This window comes from Hemiscyllium ocellatum, chromosome 22, assembly GCF_020745735.1.
Source record: "Hemiscyllium ocellatum isolate sHemOce1 chromosome 22, sHemOce1.pat.X.cur, whole genome shotgun sequence".
NCBI classification, from domain to species: Eukaryota; Metazoa; Chordata; class Chondrichthyes; order Orectolobiformes; family Hemiscylliidae; genus Hemiscyllium; species Hemiscyllium ocellatum.
In genome coordinates, this window is record NC_083422.1 from 42,835,426 (window position 1) to 42,855,300 (window position 19,875).

Below are 19,875 nucleotides of genomic sequence, written 5' to 3' on the forward strand. Positions count from 1 at the left end.
TGATTAGTTACTCCTCCAGCAAATTTCATGATTAAAACAGAAACAGGTTTCCACTCCTTAACCACACAAGTCATATTGTTACCATGGAGACTTAGGAAATAAAAATGCTGTGTTCACAGTTTATGGTTTAAGTCCATGAATATTAATTACATTTCGTCAGTCTTTAAATAGAGAATAATTATGAAAAAAATTTAGACCAAGATCATCAAAGAAACTGTATCATTGCTTAGGTAGAACTTTTGAGAAGCTGAGTAGTTGTAAAATCTTGAGCAGTGAAATTACAACAATGAATTATGCTGGTAGACAAGCTAACCACAATCAATTTAGACAGTTGACCACCAGCTTCTCAAGGACAAAAAGGGATGGGCTATCAATGCTGGGCAGCCAGCCATGCCCAAGTGCCACAAATGAATACAAAAAGGTAATATTTGGGCAGTTCGGTGGTTAGCACTGCTGCCTCACAGTGCTCGGGATCCGGGTTCAATTCCACCCTTGGGCAACTGTCTATGTGCAGTTTGCACATTCTCCGGTGTCTGCATGGATTTCCTTCTACAGTCCATGCTAAATTGCCCATGATGTTCAGGGATGCATAGACTAAGTGGATTAGCCATGGGAAATGCAGGGTTACAGAGAAAGGATAGGGGAATGGGGTTGGGTAGGATGTTTTTCAGAGGGTCAGTGCGGATTTGTTGGCCTGAATGGCCTGTTTTTACATTGTGAGGATTCTATTCTATTCTAAGTATCTAGAACTGATGAACTCTAATGTTATCAAAGGTGGTTGTATGCCTTTACACATTTCTTTTGTTTAAAGGCACAACCTTAAGAAAGAATAGAATAAATCACCAATAGAAAGGAATCACTTGCTTGCATTTAGAAAGAAAGAATGTTAATGGAGAGGGAATGCTGGTTAGCTCAATCAGCTAGATGGTTGGTATATAGTTCAAAATAACACCAGCAGTGCAGGCTTTGATCCCCATTCCAGCTGAAGCAGACTTAGGGTCTGTCTCCTCACCCTGACCTGTAGTAAAACCATGCCAAATACTGATGGTTAGCAACCAACAAATAATCAAGGAGGCTACCTGAAGGACGAATATTGATAAATTATGAAGATCAGAAGAATAGATGATGTTCCTGTATCAAATGGTCCTGAGGCAGCCATAATAGACAATAGACAATAGGTGCAGGAGTAGGCCATTCTGCCCTTCGAGCCTGCACCACCATTCAATATGATTATGGCTGATCATCCTTAATCAGTATCCTGTTCCTGCCTTATCTCCATAACCCTTGATATCCTTGAGAGCTCTATCCAACTATTTCTTAAATGAATCCAGAAACTCGGCCTCCACTCCCTCTGGGGCAGAGCATTCCACACAGCCACCATTCTCTGAGTGAAGAAGTTTCTCCTCATCTCTGTCCTAAATGGTCTACTCCATATTTTTAAGCTGTGTCCTCTGGTTCGGCACTCACCCATCAGCGGAAACATGTTTCCTGCCTCCAGAGTGTCCAATCCTTTAATAATCTTATATGTCTCAATCAGATCCCCTCTCAGCCTTCTAAACGCAAGGGTATACAAGCCCAGTCGCTCCAGTCTTTCAGCGTAAGGTAGTCCCGTCATTCCAGGAATTGACCTCGTGAACCTACACTGCACGCCCTCAATAGCCGGAATGGCTTTCCTCAAATTTGGAGACCAGAACTACACGCAGTACTCCAGGTGTGGTCTCACCAGGGCCCTGTACAGCTGTAGAAGAACCTTTTTGCTTCTATACTCGATCCCTCTTGTTATGAAGACCAGCATGCTATTAGCCTTCTTCACTACCTGCTGTACCTGCATGCTTACCTTCATTGACTGGTACACAAGAACACTCAGATCTCTTTTGTATAGATCCATTTTGATTCCATTTAGGTAGTAATCTGCCTTCCTGTTCTTGACACCAAAGTGGATAACTATACATTTATCCACATTAAACTGCATCTGCCATTCATCTGACCACTCACCTAACCTGTCCAGGCCACCCTGTAATCTCCTAACATCCTCCTCACATTTCACCCTGCCACCCAGCTTAGTATCATCAGCAAATTTGCTAATGGTATTACTAATACCATCTTCTACATCATTAATATATATTGTAAAAAGCTGCGGTCCCAGCACTGATCCCTGCGGTACCCCACTGGTCACTGCCTGCCATTCGAAAATGGTGCCGTTTATCACTACTCTTTGTTTCCTGTCAGCCAACCAACTTTCAATCCAAGTTAGTACTTTGCCCCCAATACCATGCGCCCTAATTTTGCTCACTAACCTCCTAGGTGGGACTTTATCAAAACTTTCTGAAAGTCCAGGTACACTACATCTACTGGATCTCCCTTGTCTATCTTCAGAGTTACATCCTCAAAAGATTCCAGAAGATTTGTCAAGCATGATTTCCCCTTCATAAATCCATGCTGACTCTGACCTATCCTGTTACTACTATCCAGATGTGTCGTAATTTCATCCTTTATAATAGACTCCAGCATCTTTCTCACCACTGAGATCAGACTAACTGGTCTATAATTTCCTGCTTTCTCTCCCCCACCTTTCTTAAAAAGTGGTACATTAGCCACCCTCCAATCCGCAGGAACTGATCCCGAATCTATCGAACTCTGGAAAATAATCACCAACGCATCCACGATTTCTCGAGCCACCTCCTTCAGTACCCTGGGATGTAGACCATCAGGCCCCGGAGACTTACCAACCTTTAGACCTAACAGTCTCTCAAACATCAATTCCTGGCAATATAAATTCCCTTAAGTGCAGGTCCTTCAGCCACTGCTACCTCAGGGAGATTGTTTGTGTCTTCCCCAGTGAACACAGATCTGAAGTAACAATTCAATTCTTCTGTCATTTCTTTGTTCCCCGTAATATATTCCCCTGTTTCTGTCTTCAAGGGCCCAATTTTAGTCTTAACCATTTTTTTGCCTTTCACATACTTTAAAAAGCTTTTACTATCCTCCTTTATATTTTTGGCCAGTTTACCTTCGTACCTCATTTTTTCTCTGTGTATTTCCTTCTTACTAATCCTCTGTTGTTCTTTAAAAGCTTCCCAGTCCTCCGTTTTCCCACTTATCTTTGCTATGTTATACTTTTTCTCTTTTAACTTTATATTTTTCTTAACTTCTCTCGTCAGCCACGGCATCCCATGCCTCCTCCTAGGATCTTTCTTCCTTTTTGGAATGAACTGATCCTGCATCTTCTGCATTATACACAGAAATATCTGCCATTGTTCCTCCACTGTCATTCCTGCTAAGGTATTACACCATTGAACTTGTGCCAGCTCCTCCCTCATAGCTCCATAGTTCCCTTTATTCAACTGAAATATTGTCACTTCCGATTCTACCCTCTTCCTCTCAAATTGCAGATTGAACCTTATTGTATTATGGTCACTACTTCCCAATGGCTCCTTTCACTTGGAGGTCACTGATCAATTCTGGTTCGTTGCACAATACCAGATCTCGAATTGCCTTCTCCCTGGTAGGCTCCAACACCAGCTGTTCGAAGAATCTATCTCGGAGGCACTCCACAAAGTCTCTTTCTTGAGGTCCAATACCATCCTGATTCTCTCAGTTTACCTTCACGTTGAAATCCCCCATAACAACTGTAGTAACATCTTTGCAAAAGGTCAATTTCAGCTCCTGATTCAACTTACATCCAACATCCAGACTACTGTTTGGGGACCTGTAGATAACTCCCAAGAGGGTCTTTTTACCCTTAGAATTTCTCAGCTCTATCCACACTGACTCTACATCCCCTGAGTCTAGGTTCCCCCCGAGCAAGGGACTGAATGTCATCCCTTACCCACATGGCCACCTCACTTCCTCTGCCCATCAGTCTCTCCTTACGAAAGCACATGTAGCCTTGAATGTTCATTTCCCAGGCCCTGTTCACTTGAAGCCACGTCTCAGTTATCCCCACAATATCGTATCTGCCAATTTCCAAAAGAGCCTCAAGCTCATCCACCTTATTTCTAATGCCTATTGTAACTGAGTAGTTATGGATTGAGAATGATGCCAATAAAATATTAATGATTCAGGAAATACACACTTATTCATTGATAATCCAAAGCCATATTAGACTATACTCGGTATACGTATGTTGAAATGAAATTAATTATTTTTATCTATCATTGTTGTTGAGACTCAAAGACTTTACAGTAGCATTTAGTAAGTCTTATGGCATTTTTGAAAACCAGTAGTTATTTCTCTGATTTAACAATTAATCATTGTTCTAATTCCATAGTTTTATCGGAGATAAGAAATTAAACCTTTGTTGTACTTGGCTAGAAGTTGATTCTGCTTATCAATCTCTGCAGCCAGATCAATGTTTCTCTGCTCTTCCTTCTGTAGCTAGAAATAAGAATAAAAATACATCATTATACTTAATACAAGCAGCATATAAACAGCAAAACTTACTTAAATTCACTTAAAATATAAAATTCCCTATAATAGTAACCAGTCTTTTTGAGTGATTCAAGTATCAAGACTATTATTTTACTTTCCATATGGATATTTACAAATGCAGGAGAAGATAATTCATCCCCTTCAGTCAATTTTGTTCATCAAGTAGACAGTGAGTGATCTGGTCCTTACCTGCCCTTCCCCAGTGCCTCTCCAATGATATCCAATTAGGTGCTCTTACTTGGTTCCATTCTTATTGATCTTCTCGGAGAGAATAACACTTCCAATAGCTTCTCATTCTGCTCTTATGATATTACCTCCTGCATGTAATAAGGATCTATCCTTAGTCTGCTTTTCATCTACGTGCTGATGTGCAACTAAAATCCCTCTAATGTCCTTTAGGAAAGGAAATCTTATTGTCCTTATCTGGTTTGATCCACGCGTGACTCCAGTTCCACAGCAACATGGTTGATTCCTTTAAGATTGTAATGAAAATGGACTGACCATATTCGAGTTTCATCATTTGACTTTAACACTGAGATGTTCATGGACTAAAAATTGTTCTAAAAATGACACTGCTGATCTAGAATGGCAGCTGTGATCACCTGACAAGCCCAGGAACCTCATGTGGAATAAACAAACCTGGCACCCTCAAAATTACCAATTTAATTAACAAGCACTAAAACTCAGCGAGGAACGAAGAAATTGTTCTAGGTCCCCCCGCACAAGGGACTGAATATCATCCCTTACCAACATGGCCACCCCACCCCCTCTGCCTGTCAGTCTCTCCTTACAAAAGCACGTGTAGCCTTGAATATTCATTTCCCAGGCCCTGTCCACTTGAAGACACGCGGGCGGCACGGTGGCACAGTAGCACAGTGGTTAGCACTGCTGCCTCACAGCGCCAGAGACCCGGGTTCAATTCCCGACTCAGGCGACTGACTGTGTGGAGTTTGCACATTCTCCCTGTGTCTGCGTGGGTTTCCTCTGGGTGCTCCGGTTTCCTCCCACAGTCCAAAGATGTGCAGGTTAGGTGAATTGGCCATGCTAAATTGTGCGTAGTGTTAAGTAAAGGGGTAAATGTAGGGGAATGGGTGGGTTGTGCTTCGGTGGATCGGTGTGGATTTGTTGGGCCGAAGGGTCTGTTTCCACACTAAGTAATCTAATCTAATCTAATCTAATCTAAATTCCCATCACGGGAGCAAATCAGTGCAGAATCCAGCATTTGCAGTAAAAACAAAAAACACTGGAGATCACAGTGGGTCAGGCAGCTTCCACTGAGAGAGCGCAAGCTAACATTTCCAGTCTAGATGACTAACCTGCTGTGATCTCCAGCATTTTTTGTTTTCAGTCAAGAAATTCCCACCTCTTGGTTTATTCACATTTGCATGATAACTGCACTTATTGAGAGATGAAAGGTTGCCTACAATTATTCAGTTTGGAATGAAATATTGACACAGACACCCCAGAGTCACTAAGTAGCAGTATATTGACAGCAGCCTTTGAACAAAATGGGAGAGAAAGCAACATGGACTAATAACAGCAAGGATATTTCTCTCTCTCTTTCACAATTGCACAAACTAGTGCTGGTGAAACAGTAACTTGGAAAAATCCTGTTCATTGAGGATTCAAGATATGCAAACTTAGCCACAGTGAAAGAAACAAGACAATAACTAAACTCTACATTCAGGTCTTTTCAATTTTACAACCCAAGGGACTCTTTATCTTTGTAACTGTATTTTCCTGTCCCTACTACATGCCAGTGGCCCCAACAATGCTTTTCTGAATTCTATCTATTTTTGGGTTTATTATTGATGTCATGTTTTGCTACATTTTCCACGCAGTAGGTAATAAGATTCTATACTCATTCAATCAAGAAAACCCTGGAATTGGCTGTCCTTCATTATTGATCTGCTTAATTGAGTTTAATTGAAGCCTGACAGCTATGTTTTAAAACCTGACGAAGGAGCATCAGTCCGAAAACTAGTGTGCTTCCAATTAAACCTGTTGGACTATAACCTGGTGTTGTGTGATTTTTAACTATGTTTTAAAACAACATCTTTGCTGTGACTAACCGAGAGACTGTTGAAAAAAAAGGGATGCTGTGACTTTTCCTCACCTGGGTGCAACAATTAACTTCCCTCAGAAATGGCAGAGCAAACATATTGTTAGGAGGTGAGTCACCACTGCCAACAATCAGAGATGTCACATACATGTCAGCTGAGCCTGAAAGGCTCAAAACCAAAGAAAAGAAAAAAAAAGTGGTGCCCAAAACTAAAGACATATTCCTTACAAGGCTCTGTTCAACTGACGTAAACTTCATCCACCCAGCCCCCTTTAGGCAAATAAGGACATTTCAATTAACCTTTCTGATTAGTTTTGGACCTGCACACTAGTTTTTTTGTGTTTTGTGGATTCATACATCCCTATGGGTCTCCACAGTTCCAAATTTCTGAGTATGTCTCCCTTGATGTCACAATTTCTGACATGAACATTTGTTCATTTTAAATCAATATATGTTTCACTGAATTCTGTTCTATTGCAGATTCAAAATGTTAATCTTTCTAAACTCATTACATACAATACCAACTCATTTTTTATTGCTCAGATACTGACTGAGATGTCATTTTAGAGGCAGCAAGTTTCTGTTTTTATTTTACTTCCTAATGACTAACTTTGAGCAAGATGAACAGCCGTCACCAATATTTTTGTACAGTGTGCGACACATATTTCTTCTGGTATCTGACTTCTTGCTGTTAAGTACAGTCAAAAAGGTGAATCTGTCATCTGATCAATAATGTTATCATGCTGACTAACTTAACTAGTCCACTTTTGAAAAATATTTAAAATGCTCTTAGTTCGGACCCTTGTTCGTTTCCTTTTCACTATCTTAATTCTGAGATGGCAATAATGTCAATATTTTGATGAGTGATATGTATTTCAAACTAACTTTAAAGATAGAAAATGGATTTAGTGGCAGGATTACAACAGACAAAAGGAAACCACACTCAGAAGAAAACTGATGATGCATTAAAATATCATGAAAGACCTAATACTCCAGGATCTTTCTCAGACTGAATATTATGTACAATGATATTTAGTCTTTTTGTTGCACCAATAGATTCTTCCATTAATCTAGCTGCAGGCAATTGATTTTACATTAATTTCAGCCTTCCCATTGCTAAAATGAAGTATTTTTAAAGTCTAGTCACTGTTATAATGTAATGCAACATCTATTTGTGCACACAGTCCAAGCAAGCAGAATCGAGGCATGTGACCAAATAATTAAAACATGTTCTTGTGAACTGAGGAATAAAGGTGCAGAACATGAGAAGACCTCTTTTGCTCCTTATGGATCTGCAACCCAACAGGCAGCACTTCCTCAACACTACATCGATCCTATTCTCAAATCTGTGGATAGCAACTTGAACATATGAACTTCAGAATTAAAGTTGATACTACTCACCTAATAAAGTCCAAGAGTAAAATTGAGATCATAGTTATTTCAAATGTCTTATGTTACTTAGCAGTAACATTTCTTACACTGAATCCAATACTTACTTTATCAGTTAGGTCCTCCCAATGACCTTTCAGGTTTTCCAACTGAAAAGATAACTGCTTCTTCTCTTCAAGTGTTGATATCAATTCATTTTGAAGTTCTATATTTAGAAAGATTTCTTAATGACATAAATAACAGCTTTCTTGTCTTACTTTACTTTTAGCAAAGTTTGCAATTGTCAGAATAAAGGTTCTCAATATTGAAGAATGGAAGAATATTGGTTATGCATGTTTCTAGGTTGGATATACGTAGTTTAATAAAATTCTATGTGTTCTAAGATTGGGCCTTAATCCAAATGAATCACAGAATCCCTACAGTGTAGAAGCAGGGTATTGGGCCCATTGAGTCACACCAATCCTTAGAATAGAATCTCACCAAAATCCACCCCAACCCGCCATTCCTGTAATTCCACATCTCCCATGGCTAATCCATATCTTTGGACTGTGGGAGGAAACTAGAGCTCCTGTAGGAAACCCATGCAGACACATGGAGAATATGGGGCAGTGCCCAAGGATGTAATCGAACCCAGAGTCTCTAGCGCAATGAGCCACCACTTTACCATGGTAAATTCAGCCATTCTTATAACAGTTATTTCTTTACAAACGACAAGCATTATACATTACATATACTTGTAATGTCAGCAACTCTTCAGCATTGTGCAATTGGGACAACCAAGTTACACTATTGACTCAATTTTGTGGTTTGCCCACAGAAAATAGACACTTGTGCTCTCTGTAGCAGCGATCAAATTATGATTCCATTTTGTTAGTACAGGGTAAATGCTACCAACTTTAAAGCAAATGCAAAAGAAACTTCTATAGATCTTAATAGGCTGTTTGGAAATGTTTTAAAACCACTTTAAGTGTTGTTATAGACCAGGAAATAAGAATCCAATCTAGAATGCGAGTTCATCTTTGAACTGGTCTCAGATGATTGATTCATGTTTGTTTTAGTTTTTGGAAATGATCCAGTTTGAAAAGTATGCAGCTTACTAAAGATGCAAAGATGAAAAAGTAACCTCCATTAAGGCACTGCCTCAAAATAAGGGAGACCAGATTTAGGATTGACTTCGGGAGGAACTTGTTCACACAAAGGGTTGCGAATCTGTGGAATTCCCTGCCCAGTAAAGCAGTTGAGGCTGCCCATTGAATCTTTTTAAGGCAAAGATAGGTAGATTTTTGAACAGTAAAGAAATTAAGGGGTATGGTGAGAAGGTGGGTAAGATGAGCTGAGGCCACAAAAAAAATCAACCACGATCTTATCAAATAGTGGAGCAGGCTCAAAGGACCAGGTGGCCTACTCCTGCTCCTAGTTTGTATGTTCTTGTGTATTCTCACATATATTACACATCCATAATGCTTTGCAAGAATAAAAATATTAACACTTGAGGCAATTACTTTTTTTTAATTTCAAGGAACTGCATGGGTGGATTGAGGATTTCTCTTTTCAATGAGATATCTTTTTTTTAACAATACTTCACCTTGGATTTGATGTTGGCAGTCAACAGAGGAACATTTGGCATCTTTGTCCAATGTTGCATTTGTCACATCAATTGCTGAATCCTCATCTAAAGACAAGTCTAGCGAGGTGGTCTCCTTTCCAAGTTTGGCCATATACAAATTGCTGATTCTTTTAAGAGACTTGTTGTCTTTCTCCAGCTGAAAGATAGAATTTCTGCAAAGATTAGCAATTTTGCACCAAACACTGATCATCAAAGTAATTTTCTTCCCTTGGTGCAGAGTGAATTCAGCTTTCTAAAGGTCAGCATTCAGTCTGGCATTTCTGTCTGATTTCTAGTGGTTTTGCTCAGAGCGAGGAATAATCCTGAATAATACCTGCCATTAGTGTTACTTCATTTGTTAATAAACCAACTATTCTGTAACAAGGTATGAAATTATGAAGCACTTGCTGAAATAGAAATAAATTAGAAACAGATAAATATATTTTTTAAAGAAAACTGCTAAGTAATTTTATAGAATTATATGAAGAGATAGAAGAAAGGATAAAGGAAATGCAATGGCTTCTAAAATATAGATTTAAAATATCTGCTAAATTACCAGGGTAGCACTGGGAAACCAGTGAACTACAGAATCAAAAAATCAAAAGGTATAAGAGCAGAATTTGGCCATTTGGCCCATTTAATCTTCTCCACCATTCCATCTTTATTGAAATGCTTCTTAACCCCATTTTCCTGCAACCTTTGATCTCTTTACTCAACATGAACCAATTTATTTTTATCTTAAATACAATGAATGATTTGGCCTCCACAGACTTTTTGGCAATGGGCTCCTCAGATTAACCACCCACTGGCTGAAGCAATTCCCCCTCATCTCAGTTCTAAAGCATTGTCACTTCACTGAGACTGTGCCCTCAGGTCCGAGTCTCTCCTGCTCATAGAAACATCTTCTCCACGTCCATTCTATCCAGGCCTCTCTGTAAGTTTCAATCAGCTACCCTCTAATCGAGTTGTTCTCTGCTGGTTTTTAAAGGCTTCCCAAACCTCTGGGTCCTACTATCCTTCACCACATCATGTGTGTTTGTTTGGGTTTATGCTGTCCCTTGACAGCCATTGTTGCTTCACCTGCCATTTAGTATGCTTCTTTTTCCTTGGGATGGACTATCTCCAGAGACTCCTGCCATTGCTGCTCCACTGTCTTCACTTCCAATCGGTTCTGGCTAGCTCCTTTTTCAGCTCAGTGTAGTTATCTTTACTCAACTGTAATATCGTCACACATGATTCAAGCTTCTCCCCCTCAACTGCAGGGTGAATTCTATCATATTATGGTCACTGCTTCCTAAGGGATCCTTCACCTTAGGCTCCCTGCTCAAGTCTGTATCACACTTCACCAATCCAGAATTGCTTGTTCCCTGATGGGCTGTACCACAAGCTGCTCTAATAAAAAACCCATCTCCACAAATTCCTTCTTATGGGATCCACTACCAACTTGATTTCCCCAGTCTACCTGCATACTGAAGTACCCAATCATTATTGTAAAAGTGCCTTTCTGAAAATGCCTTTTCTATTTCCTGATTTACTTTCTTCCTCATGTCCTGACAACGCAGTTCCTCAACTCTTCCCACACAGATTCTACATTTTCCAACTCTACACTGCTTCCAGCGATCACTTGAATTCAATTTCTTACTAATAATGCAACCCTGCGCCCTCTGCATGTCCTTTCGATAGGACATTTACCCTTGGATATTTAGTTCCCAGCCCTGATCCCCTTGCAGCCATGTCTCTGATGCCCACAACATCATATCTGCCAATTTCAAGTGATGTTACAAGCCCACTTATCTTGTTTCACGTACTGAGCGCACCGACACCTTCAGTCCTGCATTGACTGCACCTCCACCCACTTCTCATAGTTGTCCCACTATCCACTGTGCCTGAAGTTAGACTCCTGACCTTTACCATTTTCTCTGTGCAGCTATTGTTCTGGCAATTTTAATAACCTCTGCTGAGGCCTCCCTCTCTTTAATTTGATCCATAATTTCCCATGTCACTGACCCCACCCCCTATTTAGTTTCACATCAGAGACTTGTGAGGGGAGAGGAGAGTGGGTTAGCAGCCAGAAACTCTGTCAGACTTGGGAGGTGGGGGGAGAATAGTGATCTGTTCAAAATTAATGTGCAGAATGCAAAGGAAGAGTTGAGGTCAAGTGGACATAAATACACACTTTGCCAACATAAACAGACATTTCAATAAACCTTGGTGTTATCCACCGAGAGTCTGGATCAGTACACCTTAGCAGTTTAATCTCAATATTCTCAATGAATGTGGTGATCATACATTTTAAAAGAGAAACTGCTCAAGTGACATGAAGAATGCCAAAGGCTGAAGAACAAAATGAGAATTTGGGTTGGAAGAATGTGTTTGTTTTTAAGTATCATGCAATCATAACAGAAAAACAAACCACAGACATTGTATAAAAAGCACAAGCGTCCAAGCTCACTTACAACAGAAATGTTGGCACGATAGAGGACGACAATTCTGAACTTGAGTGGAGGAGCTCCCTCTACATGCACATGAGTCCTGAAAACAGGCAAAGCACTTAAAGTCATAGAGTTATAGAGATGTATAGCATGGAAACAGACCCTTCAGTCTAGCTCGTCCGTGTCGACCAGATATCCCAACCCAATCTAGTCCCACCTGCCAGCACCAAGCCCTTTCTATTCACATACTCATCCAGATGCCTTTTGAATTTTGCAATTGTACCAGCCTCCACCACTTCCTCTGGCAGCTCTTTCCATACACGTACCACCCTCTGAGTGAAAAAGTTGACCCTTAGGTCTCTTTTATATTTTGCCCTTCTCAGCCTAAACCTATGCCCTCCAATTCTGGACTCCCCCACCCCAAGGAAAAGACTTTGTCCATTTATCCTATCCATGCCCCTCATGATTTTATGAATGTCTATAATGTCACTCTTCAGCCTCTGACACTCCAGGGAAAACAGCCCCAGCCTATTCAACCTCTCCTGATAGCTTGAATCTTCCAACCCTGGCAACATTCTTGCAAATCTTTTCTGAACTCTTTCAAGTTTTACAACATCTTTCCAATAGGAAAGAGACCAGAATTGAACAAAATATTCCAACAGTGGCCCTACCAATATCCTGTACAGCTGCAACATAACTCCCAATTCCTGTACTCAATACTCTGACCAATAAAGAAAAGCATACCGAACACCTACTTCACTATCCTATCTACCTGCGACTCTACTTTCAAGGAGCTATGAACCTGCACTCCAAGGTCTCTTTGTTCAGCAACACTCCCTAGGACCTTCCATTCAGTGTATAATCTTACTAAGATTTGCTTTCCCAAAATGCAGCACCTCACATTTATCTAAATTAAACTCCATCTGTCACTTCTCAGCCCATTGGCCCATCTGGTCTAGATCCTGTTGTAATCTGAGGTAACCCTCTTTGCTGTCCACTACACCTCCGATTTTGGTGCCATCTGCAAACTTACTAACTACACCACTTACACTCACATCCAAATCATATATATACATTATGAAAAGTAGTGGACTCCACTGGTCAGAGGCCTCCAGTCTGAAAACAACTCTCCACCACCACCCTCTGTCTTCTACCTTCGAGTCAGTTCTGTATTGAAATGGTCTATATTCCATGGGATCTAACCTTGCTCACCAGTCTCCCATTGGGAACCTTGTCGAACGTCTGACTGAAATCCATATAGATCACATGTACTACTGTGCCCTCATCAATCCTCTTCATTACTTCTCCAAAAACCTCAATTTTGTGAGACATGATTTTCCACGCATAAAGCCATGTTGACTATCTCTGATCAGTCCTTGCCTTTCCAAATACATGTACATCCTGTCCCTCAGGATTCCCTCCAACAACTTGCCCACCACTGACGTCACTTACTGATCTATAGTTCCCGGGCTTGTCCTTACTACCTTTCTTAAACAGTGGCACCACGTGAGCCAAACTCCAGTCGTCTGGCACCTCACCTTTGACTATTGATAATACAAATATCTCAGTAAGAGGCCCAACAATCACTTCTCTAGCTTCCCACAGAGTTCTTGGGTACACCTGATCAAGTCCTGGGGATTTATCCATTTTTATGCGTTTCAATACATCCAACACTTCCTCCTCTGTAACACGGACATTTTTCAAGATGTCACCATCTATTTCTCCACATTCTATATCTTCCAGGTCTTTTTCCACAGTAAATACTGATGCAAAATACTCATTTAGTATCTGCCCCATCTCCTGCTGCTCCACACAAAGGCCGCCTTGTTGATCTTTGAGGGGCCCTATTCTCTCCCTAGTTACCCTTTTGACCTTAATGTATTTGTAAAAACCCTTTGGATTCTCTTTAATTCTATTTGCCAAAGTTATCTCACATCCCCTTTTTGCCCACCTGATTTCTCTATTAAGTATACTCCTACTGCCTTTATACTCTTATAAGGATTCACTCGATCTGTCCTGCCTATCCCTGACATATGCTTCCTTCTTTTTGTTAACCAAACCCTTGATTTCTTTAGTCATCCAGTGTTCCCTATACCTACCAGCATTTCCTTTCACCCTAACAGGAATATACTTTCTCTGGACTCGAGTTATCTCATTTCTGAAGGCTTCCCATTTTCCAGCCATCCTTTTACTGCGAACATCTGCCCCCAATCAGCTTTTGAAAGATTTTGCCTGATACTGTCAAAATTGGCCTTCCTTCATCTTTTAGATCTGGTCTATCCTTTACCATCACTATTTTAAAACTAATAGAATTATGGTTGCTGACCCCAAGGTTCCCCCACTGACACCTCAGTCACCTGCCCTGCCTTATTTCCCAAGAGTAGGTCAAGTTTTGCACCTTCTTTACATCCACATACTGAATCAGAAAATTTTCTTGTACACACTTAACAAATTCCTCTCCATCTAAACCCTTAACACTATGGCAATCCCAGTCTATGTTTCAAAAGTTAAAATCCCCTACCATTACCACCCTATTGTTCTTAAAGATAACAGATCTCTTACAAATTTGTTTCTCGATTTCCCTCTGACTATTAGGTCGTCTGTAATACAATCCCAATAAGGTGGTCATCCTTTTCTTATTTCTCAGTTCCACTCAAGTAACTTCCCTGGGTGTATTTTCGGGAATATCCTCCCTCGGTACAGCTGTAATGCTGTCCCTTCTCAAAAAACCCCCTACCCCTCCTCTCTTGCCTCCCTTTCTGTCCTTCCTGTAGCACTTGTATCCTGCAACATTAAGCTGTCTATTTCTGTCTGTCTGTCCCTGAGCCATGTTTCTGTAATTGCTATGGTATCCCAGTCCCATGTTCCTATCCATGCCCTGAGTTCATCTACCTTCCCTGTGAGGCCTCTTGCATTGAAATAAATACAGTTTAATTCATCAGTCCTTCCTTGTTCTCTGCTTTGCCCCGCCTGTCCTGACAGCTTGACTCGCCTTTGTTCTCAACTATACCAGTCTTAGATTGAAATCTTTCCTCACTATCTCCCTGGGTCCCACCCATCCCCAACACCCTCCACCAACAACTTCCTCCCTCCTCTCCCACAACCACCTCCCCTCCGCCACCACACCCTCACCAACCAACCAACCAACTAGTTTAAATCCACCCAAGCAGCTCTAGCAAATGTCTCTGCCAGTATATTAGTCCCCTTCTAATTTAGGTGCAGTGCGTCCTTCTTGTACAAGTCACTTCTACCCCAAAACAGCTTCCAATGATCCAAAAATGTGAATCCTTCACCCGTACATCAGCTCCTCAGCCATGCACTCTTCTGCTGTACCTTCCTATTCCTGCCCTCACTAGCTTGTAGCATCGGGAGTAATCCAGATATTACTACTCTCGAGGATCTCCTTTTTCAAATCCTGCTTAACTCTCTGTAATCTCCCTTCAGAATCTCCACCTTTTCCCTTCCTATGTCATTGGTTCCAATGTGTACAATGACTTCCTGCTGGCCCCTCTCCCCCTTGAGAATATTTGGTCGGCCGGAAATCTGAGGATTCAAAAACGGGATAAAGAGGGAACAAATCGCTGAAAGTAAGGAAAACCAGAATGGTGGTGGAAAGAAAGTTGGGTAAGTCAAAAATGCAACTATATCTTCTGAGAGAGTTATTTGTCTGAATTGCTGTCAAACATGTTCATGTAGGCAGTTTAATCTGTCAATGTTAAAATTTGGATCAAAAATCCTGACAATAATAAGCTTTGTCGACAAGCAATGCACATGGAGGCTAAAGAAACTAGACATAAACCTAGTTTTCTTAAATCTCTCTGTCCACTTTTATAATGGAAACTGACTCTGAGCTTGTCAAGCTGAAATTACATCCTCCTGCTAATGATGGCACTGCGAATTGTGCAATTACTGCAGGGAACATTTAAGTCAGTCATTCTTACAAATGTGGACATCAGTACTTATAATAAAAACATGAAAATAAAAGACAGAGGCCCTGACGTTCATTCCCAGATCTGGTATGCAGGCTAGAGAATTTTCAGCTCTACAACCCAACTGCTAGAAACAGTCACCTGCAATCCCTCTTTTTAGTTGGGATGGTGGAAGGAGCTATGGGTTGGATTGGAAATTGGCCAAGCAATCCGGGAAGAGCCAAGGAGGTTCTGAGGTGAGCAAGGCTGGAAACGTTCTTCAGGACATCCTACACTGTGTCCACAAAATTAAAATAATAAATTACGAAACTCTCTTTCAGCTGTCAAGATTAGATTACTTACAGTGTGGAAACAGGCCCTTCGGCCCAACAAGTCCACACCAACCCGAAGCGCAACCCACCCATATCCCTACATTTACCCCTTACCTAACACTACAGGCAATTTAGCATGGCCAATTCACTTGACCCGCACATCTTTGGACTGTGGGAGGAAACCGGAGCACCAGGAGGAAACCCACGCAGACACGGGAGAACGTGCAAACTCCACACAGTCGGCTGAGTCGGGAATTGAACCCAGGTCTCAGGTGCTGTGAGGCAGCAGTCCTAAAAACTGTGCCATCGTGCCGCCCACAACCCTTTCACTCTTCATATCTCATGCACGCCAATCCCTGCCACCCAGTACCTTTTACCCACTCCCACTGCTAATAATACTCCTGTGCCAGTCACGAATTTTCCTCCCACTGCACACCCAAACTAGCAATTAAAATTAGCACTCTATCTAGATGACCCATTTATGGATCATTATTGTTGATTTAGTTTCCCTCCCTGCCTTAATAAATTACGAATGAAGATTATAGCCCCATAACCTCTCCATCATACACACCACCTTCTTCTACTCTGTGATATCACCTCCATTTTCAATGAAGCCTTGCCTTTTCATTACGTGCATTCTTGGTCAACCTTCGTTTCTCCACTCTCTGTAAATTTCACCTCTTCCTAAACGCTGCATTCCAAAATTGCAAATTGAAAATTCCATTTCTTGTCTTTAAACCCCTTTGTAGGATGGACACATCTTAAATCTCATTATTTTTGTAACTTCCTCCAGCCTTCCAGATTCCCCCGACTACAATACTTCAATCTTCACACTGTAGGAGCTTGTTCATCCTCATGCCCTACCCACTCCTTCATTGTCAGTCAAGGAACCAGCATCATGCTCTGGAATTCCCTTCTCAAAATGTACTACCTTCTACTTATCCTTCAAGACCATCTTGAAAACCTAGCTATTTAACAAAGCTATAGTTTTTCTATCACTTCCACCTTTATCTTTTCTCGTTATCTCTGAATTTCCACAATGCTTTTTGCGACAAAACAGAAAATAAATGCAATTTCTTTTTAAGTCTGTTTGTGTGGATGAAATTATCTCTATCCATTGTTCACAATGATTCAGAGATGCAAGATTTTACAATGCTAATGTTATTGTTCTTTGCAAGGCCATTGCTCAGTTGTCTTCCAACAAACATTGGTGTTATTATGTAACATCTATAATTTCTACCATTGCTTTTGCATCAAACTCTGCAATTTTGCTAATTATTCTGTGAAAACAAGAAGTGTTTCTTTCATAATTGATACAAACAAATCATCCCATTTGACATTGTGCAAACCAACTCAAGACCAAATACAATCTTCAAATGAAGCAAGGATAGAGGGCTGTGAGTAGCTGAACCACATGGCACAAAAAATAATTTAGTCCAAATTTTAAAGTTATTCTTTCTATTCTTATTTCTATGCTTTAATTAAAACTTTCTGTGCATACTAAATCAGAGAATCCCTATGTGGGAAAGCGGGCCATTTGGTCCATTGAGTCCACACTGCCCCTCCAAAGAGGAGCATCCAATCAGATATGCCCCTTTCGTTTATCCTTGTAACTGTGCATTTTCCATGACTAATCCACCTAGCTTGCAAATCCCTGGACACTATGGGCAATTTAATATGGCCAATCCAGCTAACCTGCACATCTCCTGGAAACTGCTTTCAAAAAGATAGTAGGTCTCAAAGGATGTAGTGGTCAAATGGTTTAGTTATCAATCATTAGATCTCAACTACCACAGAAAGCACTACCCAGTCCTGCTCTGATCGGCTCTTTATTTTTATTCATTCATAGGATGTGGGCATCACTACCTAGGTTAGCATTATTGCCCATCCCTAATTGCCCAGAGGGTAGTTAAGAGTCAACCACATTGCTGTGCGTTTGAAGTCCCATATAGGTCAGACCAGGTAAGGATGGTAGATTTCCTTCCTAGATGGGATTTCCCCAGTGGTTTCATGGTCATCATTAGACTCTTATTTTAAGATTATTATTGAATTCAAACCCCATCATGTCAGCTTGTGGAATTTGAACTCCTGTCCCCAGGATATTTCCTGAGTCAAATCCATTGCCTGCCATTATTCCCAGACATTCCTGAAAAGCCAACCTCCTTTCCTTATTGCAAGCAGTCTTTTGTAAACCATATCCCTTTGTACTCTCCAAATTCACCTCCAACAAACAATCCAAGGAGTTCATGGGCTACTTTGTAACAAAGAAAACAATGTCGAATCAGCTGTGTCTGCCGCATTCCATGTCGCCATTAGGCCACTGAGTAAACTTCCTTTGAAAGTTCCTCCCTGCTCTTGCACAGAACTCTCAACTAAATCTAGTTTCTCCCATCTCCCTTCATTCTCTTCCTAAGCCATTTTGTCCACAAGACCCAAACACCTGGCTCCTTTAACTCTAATTCTATTAGACATCTGACCAGCCCCTTTCTTTTCTGGTCCCCATCCGAGTCAATAATTGTTAATGGACTTCTTTCTCTCTTCAGATTTTGTAGGGTTCAGAAAAGATTTACAAGGATGTTGCCAGGGTTGGAGGATTTGAGCTATAGCTATTTGAGCTGAACAGGCTGGGGCTGTTTTCCCTGGAGCATCGGAGGCTGAGGGGTGATTTTATAGAGATTTACAAAATTATGAGGGGCATTGATAGGTTAATTGACAAAGTCTTTTCCCTGGGATCGGGGAGTCCAGAACTAGAGGGTATAGGTTTAGGGTGAGAGGGGAAAAATATAAAACAGACCTAAGGGGCAATTTTTTCACACAGAGGGTGATACGTGTATGGAATGAGCTGTCAGAGGAAGTGGTGGAGGCTGGTACAATTGCAACATTTAAAAGGCATTTGGATGGGTATATGAATAGGAAGGGTTTCGAGGGATATGGGCCAGGTGCTGGCAGGTGGGACTAGTTTGGGTTGGGATATCTAGTCGGCATGGACAGGTTGGACTGAAGGGTCTGTTTCCATGCAGTACATCTCCATGACTCTATGTCTTCTTTAAATCTGCCATCAGCTCCCATCTTGTCAACACGAAACCATTTGTTAACCTCAATGTCTTCGCAAAGTACAATGTTTCCACCAAAGACATTGTGTTGTTGTCTCCCAAATCCATGCTTATCTTTCTTGGAACTCCATGTTTAAACTCCTCCCAAAAGATTACCTGCAACAGCATATCAACAGGCTGTTATCAACATCACAAATGGCATCTATGTGAATGAGCTGAGAAAGGTAAACTATCCCTCCTCGTCCTTTTTGACCTCTGTAGCATCTTTGACTGAGTTAGCAACATCATCCTCCTCCTTCGCTGCTTTACTGTTAACTGTTATGGGGACTTCTGTTACTTGATTCCATCTTAATAATCTAATCTTAGTCAGAAAATCACTGGCAATGATTCCTCCTTCAACCATTATCTCCCCAGTTCCTCTGGGATGATCCTCAGCCTCCTACCAATATTCATCTTCGTGCTACTCCTCAACGTCATGATGCAGAAGTATGTCTTCAGTTTTCAAACTAAATGAAGACACTCAATTCTACCTCACCAACAACTCTCTCAACTCCCTCAAAGTCACTAATTAACCAGACTGTTTAACCAACATTGAGCAACAGATGAGCAGCAACTTCCTCTAGTAGAAAAAAAAGGAAGACTGAAACCATTGTTTTCAATCT

The 19,875-nt window shown here is 41.0% G+C and overlaps 1 protein-coding gene across 4 annotated transcripts in view; it reads right to left on the reverse strand.

Moving 5' to 3' along the window:
- Positions 1 to 19,875, reverse strand: part of shtn1 (shootin 1) — a 106,251-nt gene that overhangs the window by 34,407 nt on the left and 51,969 nt on the right. For 3 of the 4 annotated variants that reach the window (XR_009645883.1, XM_060842454.1, XM_060842453.1), the window contains exons 5-7: positions 9,468 to 9,645; positions 7,990 to 8,087; positions 4,296 to 4,377 (exon numbers count right to left, since the gene is read on the reverse strand). Coding sequence is in view for 2 of the 4 variants with exons in the window: in XM_060842454.1 (XP_060698437.1) it covers positions 4,296 to 4,377; positions 7,990 to 8,087; positions 9,468 to 9,645 (358 nt within the window). In the remaining 2 variants the exon portion in view is untranslated. Of the gene's footprint in view, positions 1 to 4,295; positions 4,378 to 7,989; positions 8,088 to 9,467; positions 9,646 to 11,944; positions 12,021 to 19,875 lie in introns of all 4 variants that reach the window. The other variant, XR_009645884.1, reaches the window with a different exon arrangement.